The 17174-nt window shown below is 34.8% G+C and overlaps 1 protein-coding gene across 2 annotated transcripts in view; it reads left to right on the top strand.

The window, feature by feature from the left end:
• Positions 1-17174, top strand: part of SMC3 (structural maintenance of chromosomes 3) — a 616656-nt gene that overhangs the window by 511588 nt on the left and 87894 nt on the right. For both annotated transcript variants that reach the window (XM_090374164.1, XM_090374163.1), the window contains exons 25-26: positions 3263-3349; positions 14048-14191. In XM_090374164.1, the coding sequence (XP_090230290.1) occupies positions 3263-3349; positions 14048-14191 (231 nt within the window). The remainder of the gene's footprint in view (positions 1-3262; positions 3350-14047; positions 14192-17174) is intronic.

Below are 17174 nucleotides of genomic sequence, written 5' to 3'. Positions count from 1 at the left end.
TTTCTAAAATGCTGTTTTAGTTCACTTTCTGCATGGGCTGTAGGTTGGACACCACTGGCATACACTATCAGAAGTATGAGTGGCAAATATATCATGATTTATCACCAAGGTTGTGTCAAGGATATGCACTACGAGAAGAGGAGTTGGGCTCAACGAAAAATCATTAACACCTCGAATGAAGAACATCGCATTTGAACCTCTAGTAGAGCCAAATAAAATTTTGCTTCCACCACTCCACATCAAACTGGGGCTCATGAAAAAGTTCGTGAAAACTTTGGAAGTCAGCTGTGCTGCATTCATATACTTACAAGAGAAATTCCCATGACTTAGTACAATGAAGATTAAAGCAGGCATTTTAATTGGTCCACAAATAAGACTTTTCAAAGATGAACAGTTTGAATGTGTCCTTAGTGATAGTGTGGAAGGCCTTTCAAAATGTTTCAACTGGTTTTCTAGGAAATGTTAAAGCCAGCAGCTACAGGCAGCTTGTGGAAGAACTGATTACTACTTATGAAAAACTGGGGTGCAACATGTCATTGAAGGTGCATTTCTCGCTGCCAAACTGTGGTGCCGTCAGTGACGAACGTGGTGAGTGCTTCCATCAAGACATTGCATTGATGGAACAAAGATACAAAAGCAAATGGAATGCTGACACATTAGCCAATTATTGTTGGATGGTGAAAAGGAAGTCTCGAAGCTGAATACAAGCGAAAGGTGAAAAGGTCCCGTGTTGGATACTGGTATGTTGATAGTTACATCTTACTGCCATATAAATAAAAAATACTTTGTATAAATATAAAAAACTACTTTTTTTTTTTTTTTTTCAAAAATGATCTGCCATTTTAAGCACTATTTCCATGTTTAGCACCCCAAAATCTATAAAGTAAACTTACTTCCATGCCCGTAACAGGATATGACCCATAATTTGTTGTTCAGTAATGTTCATCTTTAGTTATATAGATTTAATAACATTTCTTAATACGCATAATGAAATGTTTCTCTTACTTGGAGATTGTTACTAGCTAGAACACACACACACTAGCCATACTCATATATCACACCTCTTTTTACTAGTACTGCTACTACTAGAAGATGATCTACCTACATTAATGATCTACCTACCTACATTGAACACACACACTAGCCATACTCATATATCACACCTCTTTTTACTAGTACTGCTACTACTAGAAGATGATCTACCTACATTAATGATCTACCTACCTACATTGAACACACACACTAGCCATACTCATATATCACACCTCTTTTTACTAGTACTGCTACTACTAGAAGATGATCTACCTACATTGCTTGCACTGCCACTCTTTACTACCATAAAACAACGTATCCATATTGGCTGTACAGTCAGTCCTCGTATAACACGTGTTTACAATATACAAATTCGATCATGCACGATTTATAAGTAGGGGAACGATATCGTATATAATACAAACTGAATTCGCTTATGAACAATTCGCCTTTGTGTTTACAAGAAATGGCAGTCGAACGTGGAAACACCCCAACTGAACGCACCACGATAGGAATGAAGAGAAGATTCTGAAAATGTGTGTTTGTGTTTTTTATATCAGGAAGGGGAAACACATTTCACCATAATAACTTAAAAACCCACACAATTCCAGCAATCGGTATTATCGCAAATGCAATTAGATCGAGTTTACTACCAGTTTATAACAGATTCCACTAGCAGAAACGCAACTGGAAATTTTTTATTGTTTTATGATAGTGACCTCCAGAAATATGCTTTAGTAAAATGTAAGCTAGTGAGGTGTTAATAGTGTGTCTCAGCCTTTACAGTGTTCTTATTATTATTATTATTATTAGCCATATGGTGCAAGGAAGCCTGAGGCTTATGCTGCACCAGCCAAAAAAAAAAAAAAAAAATCCCCGAGTTACCCTGAGAGAGAGAGAGAGAGAGAGAAGTAGAAAGGAATCACCAAGAAAGAGAAAGGGAAGAATGATTCTTTATTCAGTTGCAACACACACGCAGCTTTGTTTATGTGTATCAAGCATGGCTTATTTTGTAATTGTGCTTTTTTCCCTAAAAATGAGTAAAATACTTAAAAGATGTGAAAAGGAAGTGTCCTGGTGAAGACACTACAGATTCAGAGAGAAAAAGAAAAGCAATATCAATAGAGACAGAGGCAGACTGGGTCAAAAATTCTTACTGGGGAAAATTTATAGTGGCCTCATACTAGCGTTTATGGCCAAAATCACACCAGCTTCCATCGTCTTCTGGCCTCCGGCCCACCGAGGTTTCCCTGGTAAGGCTTATGTCAAGTCTGACTCTGTCGGTAGCGAAAAAATATGAAATTGTGAAATGCTTTGAGCAAAATGAAAGAACATGTGATATTGCACATGCTACAGGCCTAAATGAGGCAATGCCGAGAATTAGAAAGAATGCAGAGAAAATAAAAACAAAATCCATTAGATCAGGACACAAAGAATTGGAAGAGATGGAATGGCTGTCATCTGTTTGGATAGAAGATCAAACAAAGGACAAGTTTGCTTGTGATAGAAGTAAAAGCATTAGCAATATTTTATTACGTAATAGTTATAATAAAACACATAAGTATTTTATTACGTAATAGTTATAATAAAACACATAAGTATTTTATTACGTAATATTACGATTATTTATTGTGGTTGTAATGTTTTGGTTACAAATGTGTGTTCAATCTTGGGTGGTTGGCATCTAACCCTATTTTTGCCATAGGGCCTGTTATTTATATTGCATGATTTTGCATTGCACGAGGGTTTCTAGAAATACAACTATCATACCATATGAGGATTGACTGTACTCATTATCAAGCTACCAGAATTCTCGTTACAAGTACCTTTAAAAAATGTTTCGTATTGGGGATAATAGCAGCTTCATAGGATTTTTCACTTAATTGGAAAAAATCAACTTGTAATGTACCTGTAAACATTTGTTTTATTGTGTACTGACCAGTATGTTACTATGAAACATGGTAAAAGGTGCAATTTGGCAATATTACACCTCCACACTATCCACCAACAACAACAACAATATAAAAATTACTTAGAGCAATTGTCGGATATGTGAAATTTACTGAAATTGTTTGGGACCACTACCCGATATTAAAAACCAGGTAAACATATATTTAACTAAACTTTGGCTAATTGTAACCTTAGAAGTATCAAAAAAAACATAAGGTATTTACATAACTAATATTAATGAAAAATTGTATTTTAGTAAGTGATAATTATTTTTTCTTAGAAAGAAGAGTGCATGAGGAAAATACGTGAACTAGGTTCACTTCCTTCAGATGCTTTTGAAAAATACCAGAATTTGAGCTTCAAACAAGTAAGTGATATGATTTTAAGAATTGCCAATCTGTAGAAAACAGTATTATGAATTTGATGTCTGGCTCTAACTAAATTTAAATAAATGTGATTTTAATGGAGAGTCCCCCATGACAAAAAAAAAAAAAAAAAAATTGCGAGTTTTAAATTTAATTAGATCATTTAACTAAATCATAAAATTAAATTAAAAAATTTTAACTAAATTAGTACATTTTCAGTCATCTCACAGTGTCTTTATATCATATAACTTGTGAATTGAAATGTATTATTAAAAATGGTAATGCAAATAATATGCCACATCATAACATATATACAGTTATTCTTTCAAATGACTGTCTACATTATGAGGTGCAAATTATACATTGTTAGTAATAATTTTATGAAAATGCACTTTAAAAATTTGGTAGTACAATAAACTTTCATTATAATGTTCTTGCTTATAGTGCCCACCTGCTCGTAATGTTCTTATTTTTGATTTCTTATTTCTTGAATCTGCAGATAAAGGAACCACTAGGTGGCAGTGATCACAGTGTGCTGCAGTGGGATTTACTCAAAGAGGAAACTACCATCAGGGGTAAAGGGTTTTTGTTTTCGTAAAGGTGACTATGATGGTCTGAGACAGTATTTAAATTCTATACAGTGGGACCAACTAATGATGTTACCAACAGCAAATTCAAAATGGGAAGCATTCAAAGAATTTATCTTGGAAGATACTAGGCTTTACATACCAACTAAGGAATATTGTTCAATGTTTAGGCCTAAATGGATGTCAGATGAACTAATGAGACATATGGCAGAGAAGAAAAATGCATGCTATAAAAACTTTAAACAACAGGCAGCTGGAGCTGTCAAAAAAATGCCAAAAAATCAAATCTACTACTAAACTTTATGGAATCGTGGTTTGTTTGTTACAGAAAAGAATTTACTAAGGATGGCAGTATTGTCGTTATATTGTTTGTGAAAAGAACATTCCATGCAGAAAGGAGTTCAATTTTGCTTTAAAAACTACAGAATAGGCAGTTTGAACTTTTGATCAAAATGGAATGTTCCATGCAGAAAAAAAAAATCCACATTAACCAGCATATGAAAACAACATCACACACAGTGACAAAAAAAAAAAAAAAAATCAAGGAAGAATTGACAGATCAGCCACTTTTAACCAAGCCACTTACTTCAAGAGTATATAAAAGGACTGCAAATGATCTGTGCTTTGGCTTGACAAGCAGCAGTATCCCATTGAACACAAGTTAAGCAATTTGGTTTTGGTTTTCAAATGATTTTGGAAAAAATATTGTATAAATCAAAACATTTCAGATGAATTTACCTTGAGGAGAATATCTTATTGCTTTTTATGATGGCCTTACTTGTGAAACTCGTCAAGATATTGGAGAAAAGTACCAATGAAACAGCAGGTGCTCTTGATCATTATGATGTCTATTTGATTTGTGGGAAATTAGACACAGACCTTCTCATTCACATTTACTTGCTTGTAAAGTTCTCAGAAATGAAAATCATTTTGCAGTTATTATATTTGTAATTGATTCTTTGCATTACTGCCAGACCAAGAATCAGCCTTTAGCAATAAAGTATGCATTTTTATTGGTGATGTGTCTCCATATATGATAAAATATATGGAGCAGCATCACTATATATGATAAAATAGCTTCTGCAGGTTTTCTCTGTAAACCTGAACCGCATTACTTGTTTGGCCCATGACTTACATCAGTTAACAGAATCAATATACAGTTGTGCCCCGTATCTGCTGATTCAGTTAACCACAGAAAAAAAACGAAAAAACTTAACACATACTACACGCGTGTCCAATACGATGCTTCCCTTTATTTTTTTACTTTACAGTGTCGATTTTAAATCGAATAGCTTCCCTTTATTTTTTACAATGCCGTGTATGGTTCGTTCACTAATATTATAATGGTTCTTTAGAGATTTAACAGATGCACTGTTTTCAAACTTTTGAATAATTTCAAGTTTTTGTTTAATTTGAAAGCACAACTCTTGCGTTTGTCCATCATTTTTGCAATTTCTAAACAAAAAAAAAAAAAAAAATTCCGACATCCCTGACATAAATAACGAAACAAAATATGTCCTTTTTCAGTGCGATGGAACACAACAATCAACACAATGCACTAAATAAAACTAAACATTTGGTCTTGAAGTGTCCTGATTAATCTAATTCCAGATGAATAAATCGAGAGTCAGCTGTACTTTATTATTACCGTATTTAATGTTGGTAATGTCTTACTGTGTGTTTAATTTATAAATTAAACTTTATTATACGTACGTATGTACAAAAAAATCACGTTATATATGGGGTCAGCAGGTGTTCGCTTATATCTGCAGTTTCAGCCATCCACGGTAGGTCTTGGAACGTATACCCTGTGGATACAGGGGGGGGGGGCGGTCTTACTGTATGTGAATTTTGCCAGTGTTAGTTATTTCTTGTGTGAAAAAGGTTTTCATAAAACCCCCTACATGAATAGCAATTTACTGGATGTATAATGTGGCTTTCTTCTTTTACCAAAGCTTATTTTGATAAGGTAGGAAATTGGGTTAAGTTTTATGATAAAAATTTTTATTCTATTAAGAAATATTATCAGTTCTTTGGGTAGAAAATATTTGGTATTCTTTGAGACTCCTTTTGCTAATATCTTGGTATCCTATCATTATTACATTGTTCTTATTGTTATTGAAAAGTAATATTTGTTTAAGGCATTTTCGTTTAGCACGGTAAGTTTCTGGAATGTATCTAACATGAATGATATTCTAAGCGCAAGTATTTTAAAGTGACTCTACATGATACAGCATTGGGCATCTTCTTCTGAACACCATATGGGATATGGGATTCCTTATGGGAAAAAAGCATATAGGATTCCTTTAAAAAAATTAGCTTGCACTTAGTGTTCATAATGCCCATATTATGTTAGGCCCACAAATTGAAGCAAGAAGGATATTAAAAGAGATGGAACAGTTGCTTTCCTTTCTATGAAAATGGATAAATATTTGGGACATTTAAACAGAAGCCGTTACAAGATCAAATCAGTGATATAATAGATAATCTGACAAGGTGATGTGATTTGAAGTAGTTCACAAACCTTTATAAAAAAAGCACCTTAGAATTGTTTTTTGGTAATTCATTCCAAGACCTAAATTTTCTTCTTACTGTGCTCTTTAGGGGCCATATTATCAGTTTACACAATGTTGTATGTACACGAATTCAATACAGTAAATTTATGTCAAATAAGCACAACACAAAAAATCACTTCAACTAAAGGATGTAAAAACAAAACATGCAGCCAATACATTTACAAAGTTTCCTATTGGCAGAGAGGAAGGATCACATGGTCCGGCCCATTGTAAAGTGAAGTAAGGCGGCACAGGCAGGATCACTGGTTAGTAGAATCATTAAAATGCACTACACTTTCATTATTATCATATGTTCGGTTATAGGAATCAATTTTGAATGCCTTTGTGATATTTTTGTAAAGCACATTTTTGGTGGTCGCTTCCATAAAACAATAAAAGCAATTTGCGGTTTCCGGCTTATTGGGCTTTTCTGTTAGTGCAATCTATTATAAACGGGTAGTAAACTCGATCTTATTGCATTATAGATAATACCGATAGCCGGAATTATCTGGGTTTTTGCGTTATTATGGTGAAGTGTATTTCCCCTTCCCTGAAATCCTGAATCATATAAAAAACAAATATAAATTTTCAGAATCTTCTCTTCATTCCTATGCTTTAAGCTTCATAAGCTTGTTACTCCATATCTCACTTGTGCGATTCAGATTGGTTGCAATTTGTGCGTTCCATGTTCTTTGTTATTGATTGGTTATTTTTTTTTTTTTTTTTTACAACTCAAAAAAAGTCATTGAACAGAAATATCAATTAGTTAGTATGCGTATATATGCAGTATTAATTAAGCTATGTACATAAGCATAAATTTAATTTTATTTTGCTAACCTGTGGATAATATTATTCCGATTTTCATGTATCATTTAATTTTGTTAATTGGTAAGATAATAAAGTGTAAATTTGTGCTTTATATCTTTACTTTTATAGCCGATGGATAATATTCCTCCTATTTTCACTTATTAGAATCACCATTTAATAGAATTAAAATTCAATTCACAGGCATGATCACAATGACCGGCACTTACTACATATTGTATAGTGAAGGTTTTTTATTATGGAGAATCCATCGTAAAGTGATTTGATTGTACAGTGAGCCAATCATACAGTGGGAATCCACTGTATATGGTTTTGCTGAAAAACAAAGCATAGAAGTGTGTCAGGTAGTCTGAAAAGTGATACTTCAAGTTTAAGTCCATTAAATGTGGTCTTGCACCTGAAGAAGAAGTCTAGAACCCAGAAATGGCTTATAGACTGGTGAGGAGGAGAAATTAAATTTCTTTCAGGTTGAGGACTTAGGATTACAACATGATCAGATATTTTCCATGCAGTGTAAACAAGCAGAGAAGAAAGCATATGGTAAAAGCACTTATGCTATCAATGTTTTATTAAACCAAAGTGGATGCCACTATTTCTCTTTATAAGATGATTGTGAGACCATCTGGAATATTGTATTCAGGTCTAGATGCCATGTCTAAAAAAAAAAAATGTGTTTGCAGAGCATGCATAGTGGAAGAAGTTAAGTAAAACTTCATTAGAATCTTTTGAAATGTGTGTTATTTCAATGCTACAGTGGTTTAATGTTTTACAAGTTTATTACAAAGTTTTTACAGATCTCTCCATTGTACTCAATGGAAGTAGTTTCTGTGCTCTATACGCCTTAAAACGCATGCTATTAGTCTTTGGTATGTTGAATTATAAATTTTTTTTCCATCGAAATTTTTTTGAAATGCGGCAGAGAATGATGAAAGAAATATTTTGGTTTTAAAATTTTTAAAATCGGACTACTAGAAGCTGAGATATAGTGGTTTAAAACATAAATGCGACACGTGTGAGTTACACCATGGCTGTGCTGTAGGGTTACTGATTGCACCATGCGTTGCTGCTTACCACATATGTAATTTCGTGCTGCATTTTTGTGGTGATTTTTGTTCATCCACTGATGCAAGTTACTCCCTTGTGAAAACTGCCCGAAGCATGCCTAAAGAAGCTTCACTTCAAAAAGAAATCAGTCTCCTCGTACCCTTGACAAAAGGAAGAAAATCACACAGCCACATATTAATGAAATCCTGCTTGGATATTGATGAAAGTATTTTAACCTTCAAACGGTCCTCTGGGTAAATATTTACCCAGATCAAATTACAATTCATAAATTCTATAATTTTTACACTAATTACAGAGCTGAAACTCGGTATAGCTGGAATCAGAACATTTTTCTTGAGTTTTCCTACTTAAATTTTCAAAACCTTCTATTGAATTTCACGCAAATGACAAAAATGTGACATCAAGTATGCAATTTTTTAGGCCTATTTCAATTAATTTTTTTACCCCCACCCTAATCAGCCTAGAGCTTATGAAACCCGACACTTGATTCGTTTCTTGGTGTAAAGCGCGCGAATTTCTTTTTACGGAGAGGAGCAGTTCTCATAAACAACTCCGCGTGAATACGAGCGAAGCGTGGGAAGTATATAAACAGCTACATCGTACGGCTACATCGAGACTGTAAGGGAGAAGTGTAAATAAACAAAAGACGAACAGGAGCTACTGTTTTTGACATAAGAGGCAATAAAGCCATACAGTACCAATAACAGTTTATGGAAGGTGAACAGATCGTATTTCCTTTCTTCAACGTGTATTGCTCCTACGAACAGAAGATCAAGGAAATTCATCTGTTGGAAACGGGAAAAACTGGTGTAAAACTGATAACACTGCAATGCGCATTTGATAAAAAAAAAAAAGTTTGCTTTATTGTAATTGTTTTTAGTAAACAATATCAGAACAGCAGTTTCCTGGGTTTGATCTTCTAACCAAATTTCGAGAAAATATTTCTATTTATAGCTGCGTTATAAACTTCGAAACTGGTGCATCAAAAGAAAGAAAAAAAATCATCCGCTATGAATTTCTTTCTTTCTTGAAATGGGTATTGTTCACATAACTGCAATATTTATAACAATACAAAGCTAACAGATTACAACTAACGGCTGCTCAAAAAAAAAGTATCGTTAGAAGATATTTGCTTGTTACGCTTTGATGTCATCGCAAAGGGAGAAATTCTGTTTCAGCTCAGAAGCCGAATAAATTCACTATCCATGGTCATAATGCTGTTCTGAACTGCAATAAACAGATAAACTCCGCTGACAAATAGACTTACTCCCCATCACTTTTATTGTTTTACTGTGGTTTTTGGCAGATGAGTCGGTGACTGCTAAATGCAGTGCTGTTTCTTGTATTCTCTCTCTCTCTCTCTCTCTCTCTCTCTCTCTCTCTCTCTCTCTCTCTCTCGGGATCTCTGACCCGTGTGGTCATCACGTAATATAAACAGAAAATTTGTTTGTCGGAATGCTGCCCATCAATTATCAACTCTTTTACCGACCTTCTAATGTATGTTCTAATAATCCACTTTGCGAAATTCGAAAGTGCTACATCAATTAGGAACAAAAACGGTTTCCCCCAACATAATGAATTACTTTATATGTATAATAATGATTTTACTGACTGGAAGAAACTGTCCACAATAAAACAATTGTACAAGGCGAAAACATGCGGTCACTCAAAGGATAAGCAATACAGCGATGTTTGAAATTTATAATGCAGTTCACTAGCTAATATTTCCAGAGGAATTATTCTGGATTTTTTATCAAATGAGCACCAGACCAAAATCGGACTAATTAGTAATTCCGCATCCTAGGATGAACTGACCAATTAGAACTCCAGCATCTGTGATGAAACGTCATGCACACCGATATCGTTTGCTACAGCAATAATATAAAGAAACGAAGCAAAATATTGTAACAGAGCTATAATGCAAAATAATGTTAGAAAGTAAAAATGCAAAATAATGTTAGAAAGTAAAAATGCAAAATATTGTTCTCTAAAACAATTGCAGTTTCGGCATCCTAGGATGAAGCTGACTTAGAGCTGCAATGCTGTTTTTATTATTATTATTATTTATTTTCTTTATTTATTTTTTGTTTTTGTATGGGTGGCTCCTAGAACAAAAGTTCATCTTGGCCTCGTTGCGTATTGTGATGTTGTATTTGGGCATTCTGGCTACCTGGAAGCAGCGCTCACCTGGACGACTGCCTCCAGGTACTCGTCCCTAGCAGGAGGGCAAGATCTCCCCTACTAACTGCACGCCCTCCTCCCTGGGGAACTAGTAGTAGTAGTAGTAGTGGCATGTGATGCAAGAAAGCAATTGTATGAGCTTATGCAGCATCAGCCAAAAAAAAAAAAAGTTTCCCAGGGAGGAAAGAAAAACTTGTATAAGATGAAGAGACGGAAGGAGAAAAGAGGAGAAGCACTATCCCGGCCCAGGGAAGCCCCAATCCAGGATGGATTGCTAGAACAACACAAGAAAAAAAAAAATAATAATAATATAATAAAATAAAATAAATAAATAATATAAATGAAAGTTAGCACTCGGGAAGTTTGACAATCTCTTGGCCTTCTCCCCACCAAAAGGGTATTTTTTATTTCTCTCTCTCTCTCTCTCTCTCTCTCTCTCTCTCTCTCCAGGGTCGGACTAGAAAGGGTGGACTCCCTCCCCTAAGGAGTTTTTTTCCGTCAAGTGAAAGAAGGGAATTGGAAATTTCATGAAAATGAACCCTGTTTTTCTTCATTCGGTGAACGGCTACTCTGTCAGTGCAAGAGAAGTGAAATTACATTTGCAGCTCAGAATGGAATTCAAACATTGAAACACGTGACATTTTATGGTGAATTTGTCGGGCGTTGTGTGATAATGAAAATTCAATTTTTCTCTGGAAATTTTTTGATGATATCAAATGCATATCAAGGAAATATTGAAGTATTCAATAACAATTACTTACAATTTCCCAATCCCTCACTACGAGTAACGGATTGTTCTCACAATCTGTTACTAGCTGCGCATTTTTTTTTCGTTTGTACACCAGGTGAGATGCATGTGAAGTTCCTTCGATATCAGTTTTCGAAGTTTATAACGCAGCTATGAATAGAAATATTTTCTTGAAATTTCGTAAGAAGATCAAATATACATCCATGAAACTGCTGTTCCGATTTAGTCCTCTAGAAACAATTACAATAAAGCGAACTTTTTTTTTTATGAAATGCGCATTGTAGTGATCAGTTTTACGACAGTTTTTTTCTTTCCGTTTCCAGTATGGCTTCCAGTAGATGAATTTCCTTGATTTTTTTTAGTAGATATTGAAGAAAGGAAATGCAATATTTTAGTTTTTCAAAACCAATTCGTTGCAATTCTTTCGTACAACAATTACGAAAAGCAATAAAGCTACTGTTCTGAGTGAGCCATGCAAATTAGTGTTCGCAAGTAATGATGCCCAACTGTTTGTTTTCCACGAAAGTTGTTTACAGTTTCATTTTCTCCTTCGATCACCTTGGTAACGCTAATGACGTAAGCTTGACCAGTCAATTATCTCTCTGCGTGCGTTGATTCGTTTTAGCCAGAGCCTCCAAGCTGACGCGCGAATTTTTGAACTAATGAAGTAATGCGTTTTATTTTCAAAGCTTGGATCTTGTTTTGCCGACATCAAAATTTAATAAATTGAAATGTGATCGTACATTTTTGCTGTTTTAGAGTGAATTAATAGTTTTTGCTGAGCGCTAAAGGTAGGAAATCAAAGAATATACTTCTGTTTATGTATATTGAGAATTTCAATTTTGAAAATTGAGTAGAAATTATGAAAATTATTAGTTTTCTTCGGGGGGAGCAACTTTCGAGTTAGGGTTAAAAATTAGACAAAAACAGGGAGGCCTCTGGCCGGGTTAAGCTTCAAATAATTATACTTTCATGTGGTTGGACAGATTTTCAATAAATACAGTTTTCTCTCCAATCTGCTCAAATACAACTATCCTGTTCCCAGATCCCAAAGACAGATTATATCGTGGATATTCATGTTCCAATAAATCATTATATGATAGAGTTAATATTACTTCTCATGATCTGTGATGACTATCTTTGTTTTCTGTAACAAAGATATAAACGAATATCAATTTCAAACATTTTTACACTCTAGATAAAACGTGTTGATATTACTTGTTTTGATAAAACGTGTTGGCTACCATCAGGTTGTGCTTTTGACATACTTCACTTTTTCAGTTGTTACCATAAATGGTAATGCAATGATTAATTGTGACATTTTGTAATTATTACACTCTCCTTTTGGCAATTTAAATCTGCCTTAGATTAATTTAACAGTCGGTATTAATATATGATACTGACTGCTTCATTCAATTCTCCAAAGAAATTCCATTAGCATCATAATTTACAATAATGCAAAGTTCATTTGTGAATATGAAAGTTTTTTCATTTTTGCTGCATCAGCATTCTATTAATAATTAATTAATTTATTTACACTTATATATTGCAATAATTGCCCCATTAAGAATTTATGTTTACATGGTATGAAGTAGCAATTCCACTGTAAACAAAACAAATTCTAAGTACATAAATTACAAATTCTTATGTACTAGTGCTACCAAATCTATCTGATTGGTAAGTGGAGGGTGGGGGTTAGCAAAGGAATGGGAGATTCAGAATTTCATACAAATTTTATGATGATACTGGGGTTTCTGAAAGGTGGGAATGAATATTTGGTTGCTAATTCTGTTTTTATTACAAATAAAAACAGAATTAGCAACATATTCAATAACTAACATGTGAAATTTCATTCCTGTAGGTGATCGTACACCAGAAGTGGAGCCTGGAATCTGGTTAACAAAATGGAATATCCAGCAGTGATCAAGTTCCTGCATTTGCAGGGCAAGAAAGCTCAGACTATTGACAAAGAAATGAAAGCTGTGTATGGGCAGAATTTTTCGTCCTATGACACTGTAAAAAAGTGGAAATGGGAGTTCCAGTGCGGTTGCACAAGTGTCTTTGATGAGTTGAGCCGAGAGAAGGAAGGCCATCAACATCCACAACAGTAAGACAGTTGCAAAGGTTGGGAATTAGCTATGGGTCTGCCCACAGCATTTTACTTGACCATATGCACATGTCTAAGGTCTTCCTGATGGGCTCCTAGATTTCTGACACCTTTGCAGAAGTAATGTCGAATGCAATGTTGAAAACGTTTTTGATCAATTAGTGACAAATGACGATTGCTGGTACCAGTATGATCCGGAGACTAGAGACATGTCAAAGCAATGAAGAGAAGGTATCAGTGAAGTGGAATCATGGTTTCAGGCAAAAAGTGCAGATTTCTATGATCAAGGCATTAAACAACTGAGCCATAGATGTGAGAAATGTGTTACTATACGTGGAGAGTACATAGAAAAGGATTAAAGTTCCTGTGAAGTTTCACCTTTTTAGGGATATTATTTCTGGGTAAGGGTACAAACTTTTTGATATCCCCTTATATTTTACAAATTGCTTAAATGCATCAACAAATATGATGCTAATATCAAAAGCAGATTTCCTTTTACACATGTTTTGGGAACTCAGTTTGTTATGTTATGATGATAATGCTCTTTTCTGTGTTCTTTCCTTTTACATTTCACATAGATATATACTTTGTATTTCAAAATATATTTTAAATCCTTTATGTACTTTATTTAGCTGTTCAAGAAGTTAGAGCAGTGTAACCAAGAATTAAAGAAGTATAGCCATGTAAATAAAAAAGCTCTGGATCAGTTCATAAATTTTTCAGAACAGAAAGAAAAACTTGTGAAAAGGAAAGAAGAGTTAGATAGAGGACATAAGGTAACTTTTTTTTATATATTTAAATTCATCCCTTTCCTTTTATGAAAATATTTTCTCAAATTTATAAGTTAATAGTATAAACCAGAGAGCTGTGATGCTCAATCCGTTCTATGTTGATCTCAGTATTTGTAAAAGAACGAGGTAAACTCCTCTTATTCTTTTACAAGTTATTTGTGAAGTGGTTGAAGGGTACTGGTACTGCATAAGTCTTGCACTGTAGTGAATTTAGTTGTGTGCTTTCATGGTAATACTAGTACTGTGATAATTTTATATTTCTTTCTAGATAGATCGATAATGATGAATTCTAAACAAGAGAGAGAGAGAGAGAGAGCAGAGTTGATTTTAATTGTTATGTACTTAGAACTGGTGCTACCATCTGCCCTCTATCTGATTTGGTTGGGGGGGGGGAGTTAGCAAAGGAATAGCAGATTCAGAACAATGCATACATTGTGGAATGACCATGCGTATTTGTGAGGCACCTCCGTAGCCAGATGCAGCAGTGCGTAGCACACGCTTCTTGATTAGACCAGGGTTCAAGCCCGTGACCACCGCATATCCCCGCAGCAATATGGCCTTAGTTGCTAATGCTCCTAAAAACCAAATAACAACAACATAACAACGGCATATTTGTGAAATGCCAGGCACTTGAAATCATTTATTTACTTTTGTTTCGTTAAAAAAATTCCAGTCTTCAGTTGGTCAGGTAGTTATTGGAAGAATGGTTAATAATTTCCAAGGAAATACAAAGTATCCGAGCTGCCAAGAAGTTAGCAGTAGTAGTATCAAGCTGGATTCTAAATAGCCCACACAAGTGAAGAGGATATCCAGGAGATATATACCTCCTTCAGTGCAATTTCCAGTCTTACAAAGTCTGAAATGGTTACAATTGCACAGTGATATGGATCATCAAACAGCGGTCTGCTAATGGTGCTTAAAGCAACACAGTTTCATATGGTGAAAAGACAATATTCTTCCTCAGCAGTAATGCTAACATACCTGCAACCTTTTTCAACTTTTTCACAAAAAATTCCTAGTAACCATGTCTTTTATGGCATTGTGGAAAGTTTTCTCTTCTTCCTTATATAAGTCAACTTTCTGGTGTAATTTTTCAAATATGCTTATGTGTTATGTTTTTAATATTCATATTTGCCAAATATTTTGGCATGGACTTCAAAACTGCATTAGGTTCCCCCTTCATCTTTAACGCAGAGTTCTGCATGTGCCAAGCATATGACCTACTGAATATTTTTCCTGTTGTTATAGAATTAGACCATAGCAGTTTCCTTGAAATCTAAAGAATACTGGATCTTACCATGGTCCCTGTCATAACCTCAAAAGACATGATTCATATTGCATGATAGAAGAGATATGAAGATGCCAGAACTTTTCTGGGGAATCTAACCATGGTTTTCACCACTTCAAGTCTCCGATAAGCAGTATGGTGTTATTGTACTGGGTGATAAAAGGCTGGTGACACAAGGGTCGACTATCTATTCATTTGTGTGATGTGGACACCATACCTTGATTCTTGCTTATGTTGATACCTCATTTGCCAAATGTAAACTCTCTCTGATGTTGAAAAAAATATGAACAATGATTCGTCTGAAAATATAGCATTTTTAATCATCAAGTGTCCAGTAGTTGTGCTCCTTACACTGTTGTATCCTATTTCTAGCATTATGTCCGTAACAAGTGGCTCTATCATAAATTTCAACTTTATGAAGTTCTTACCAAACTGGATTGCCGAGACTATCATTAAGTTCTGCAGTTATTTTTGAGGCAATAGATTTATGTTTCTGGGCTAAAATCCTTTTCAGTGTGTGGCAGTCTCTTTTACTGAACTTCATTCTGCCACAATTTATCCTATCAGATTTCATTTTTCCATACTTGTTGAATGTAAACATCACTTTAAATATATTTTCTCTTGATACATTAAACAGATCGGCAGTATTAGTTATCAATGCCCCTGCTAAACATGCACCAACAATTTGACTACTTTGAAATTCAGACAGAATGGTCATTTTCTCACATCAGGTGTTCCCATTAGGCTCTGGCTTCAGTATGGAGACAATATTTTCATGAAATGGAGCCACAGCAGAGATAATTTAATTTGGATGGTTTTCATTCCATCTCAGTTCACAAGGTGTGAACATGGCATTTCCCAGGAATTGAAAAAAGGTAAGCCAACCCCCTTCCTGAATCTGGAACATTAACAATACTTTATCCACTATCATAAATCACAAACACACTGATGCAGGGAGCAGACTTAATTTTTGATTCAATCATCCCATCTCTATGATAACAAGCATCAACAAGTGCCTCAGTTAGAGCCTTAAAAATCTTCCACCTTTAATGCTTGCACTAAAAGAGCTCAAAAACAGGATTCTGCTACAGGATAACAGTTATCCCCACAGTTACTTGAAAGAAATATGGAGAAAGCAGTGAATCAGTTTAGGGATCCTGCTGCCCACAGGACAATTCAGACAATAAGTAGACATGTCACCTCTCCCTAAAAGTCACCTCTGTTTCCTTCCAAGGGTAATCTGCAATGAGTGCAACAAGATCTACACACAGGGATTGAAAGCCTGTATGAAAGGTTGCAGGCCATCCCTACCATGGCAATTTAGCATCCAGTGTGATGTGACATTTCACAGTACAGTCAGTCCTCATATAACACAAGTTTACACTACACGAATTCGATCATACGCGATTCGGCTTTGCGTTTGCAAGAAATGGCAGTTGAATGCAGCGGAATCACAACAGCTGAATACAACACTTACTGCGTTGTCTACTCATTTGCTACACGCACACTGTTTTGTGCATATCAAACATACCTCCTCATTTTTGTTCTTTTTATGCTGTAATTTTGCTTTATTCCCTAAAAATGAGTAAAATACTTGAAAACAGTGTGAAAAGGAAGCGTGCTGGTGAAGATACTGCAAGTTCAGAGAGAAAAAGGAAAGGCGGAAAAGGTAAAGAAAGC

The sequence above is a fragment of the Mastigoproctus giganteus genome, chromosome 5, assembly GCF_048544385.1.
Source record: "Mastigoproctus giganteus isolate SK-2022 chromosome 5, ASM4854438v1, whole genome shotgun sequence".
NCBI lineage: Eukaryota > Metazoa > Arthropoda > Arachnida > Uropygi > Thelyphonidae > Mastigoproctus > Mastigoproctus giganteus.
This window is presented reverse-complemented; position numbering and strand designations above follow the sequence as displayed.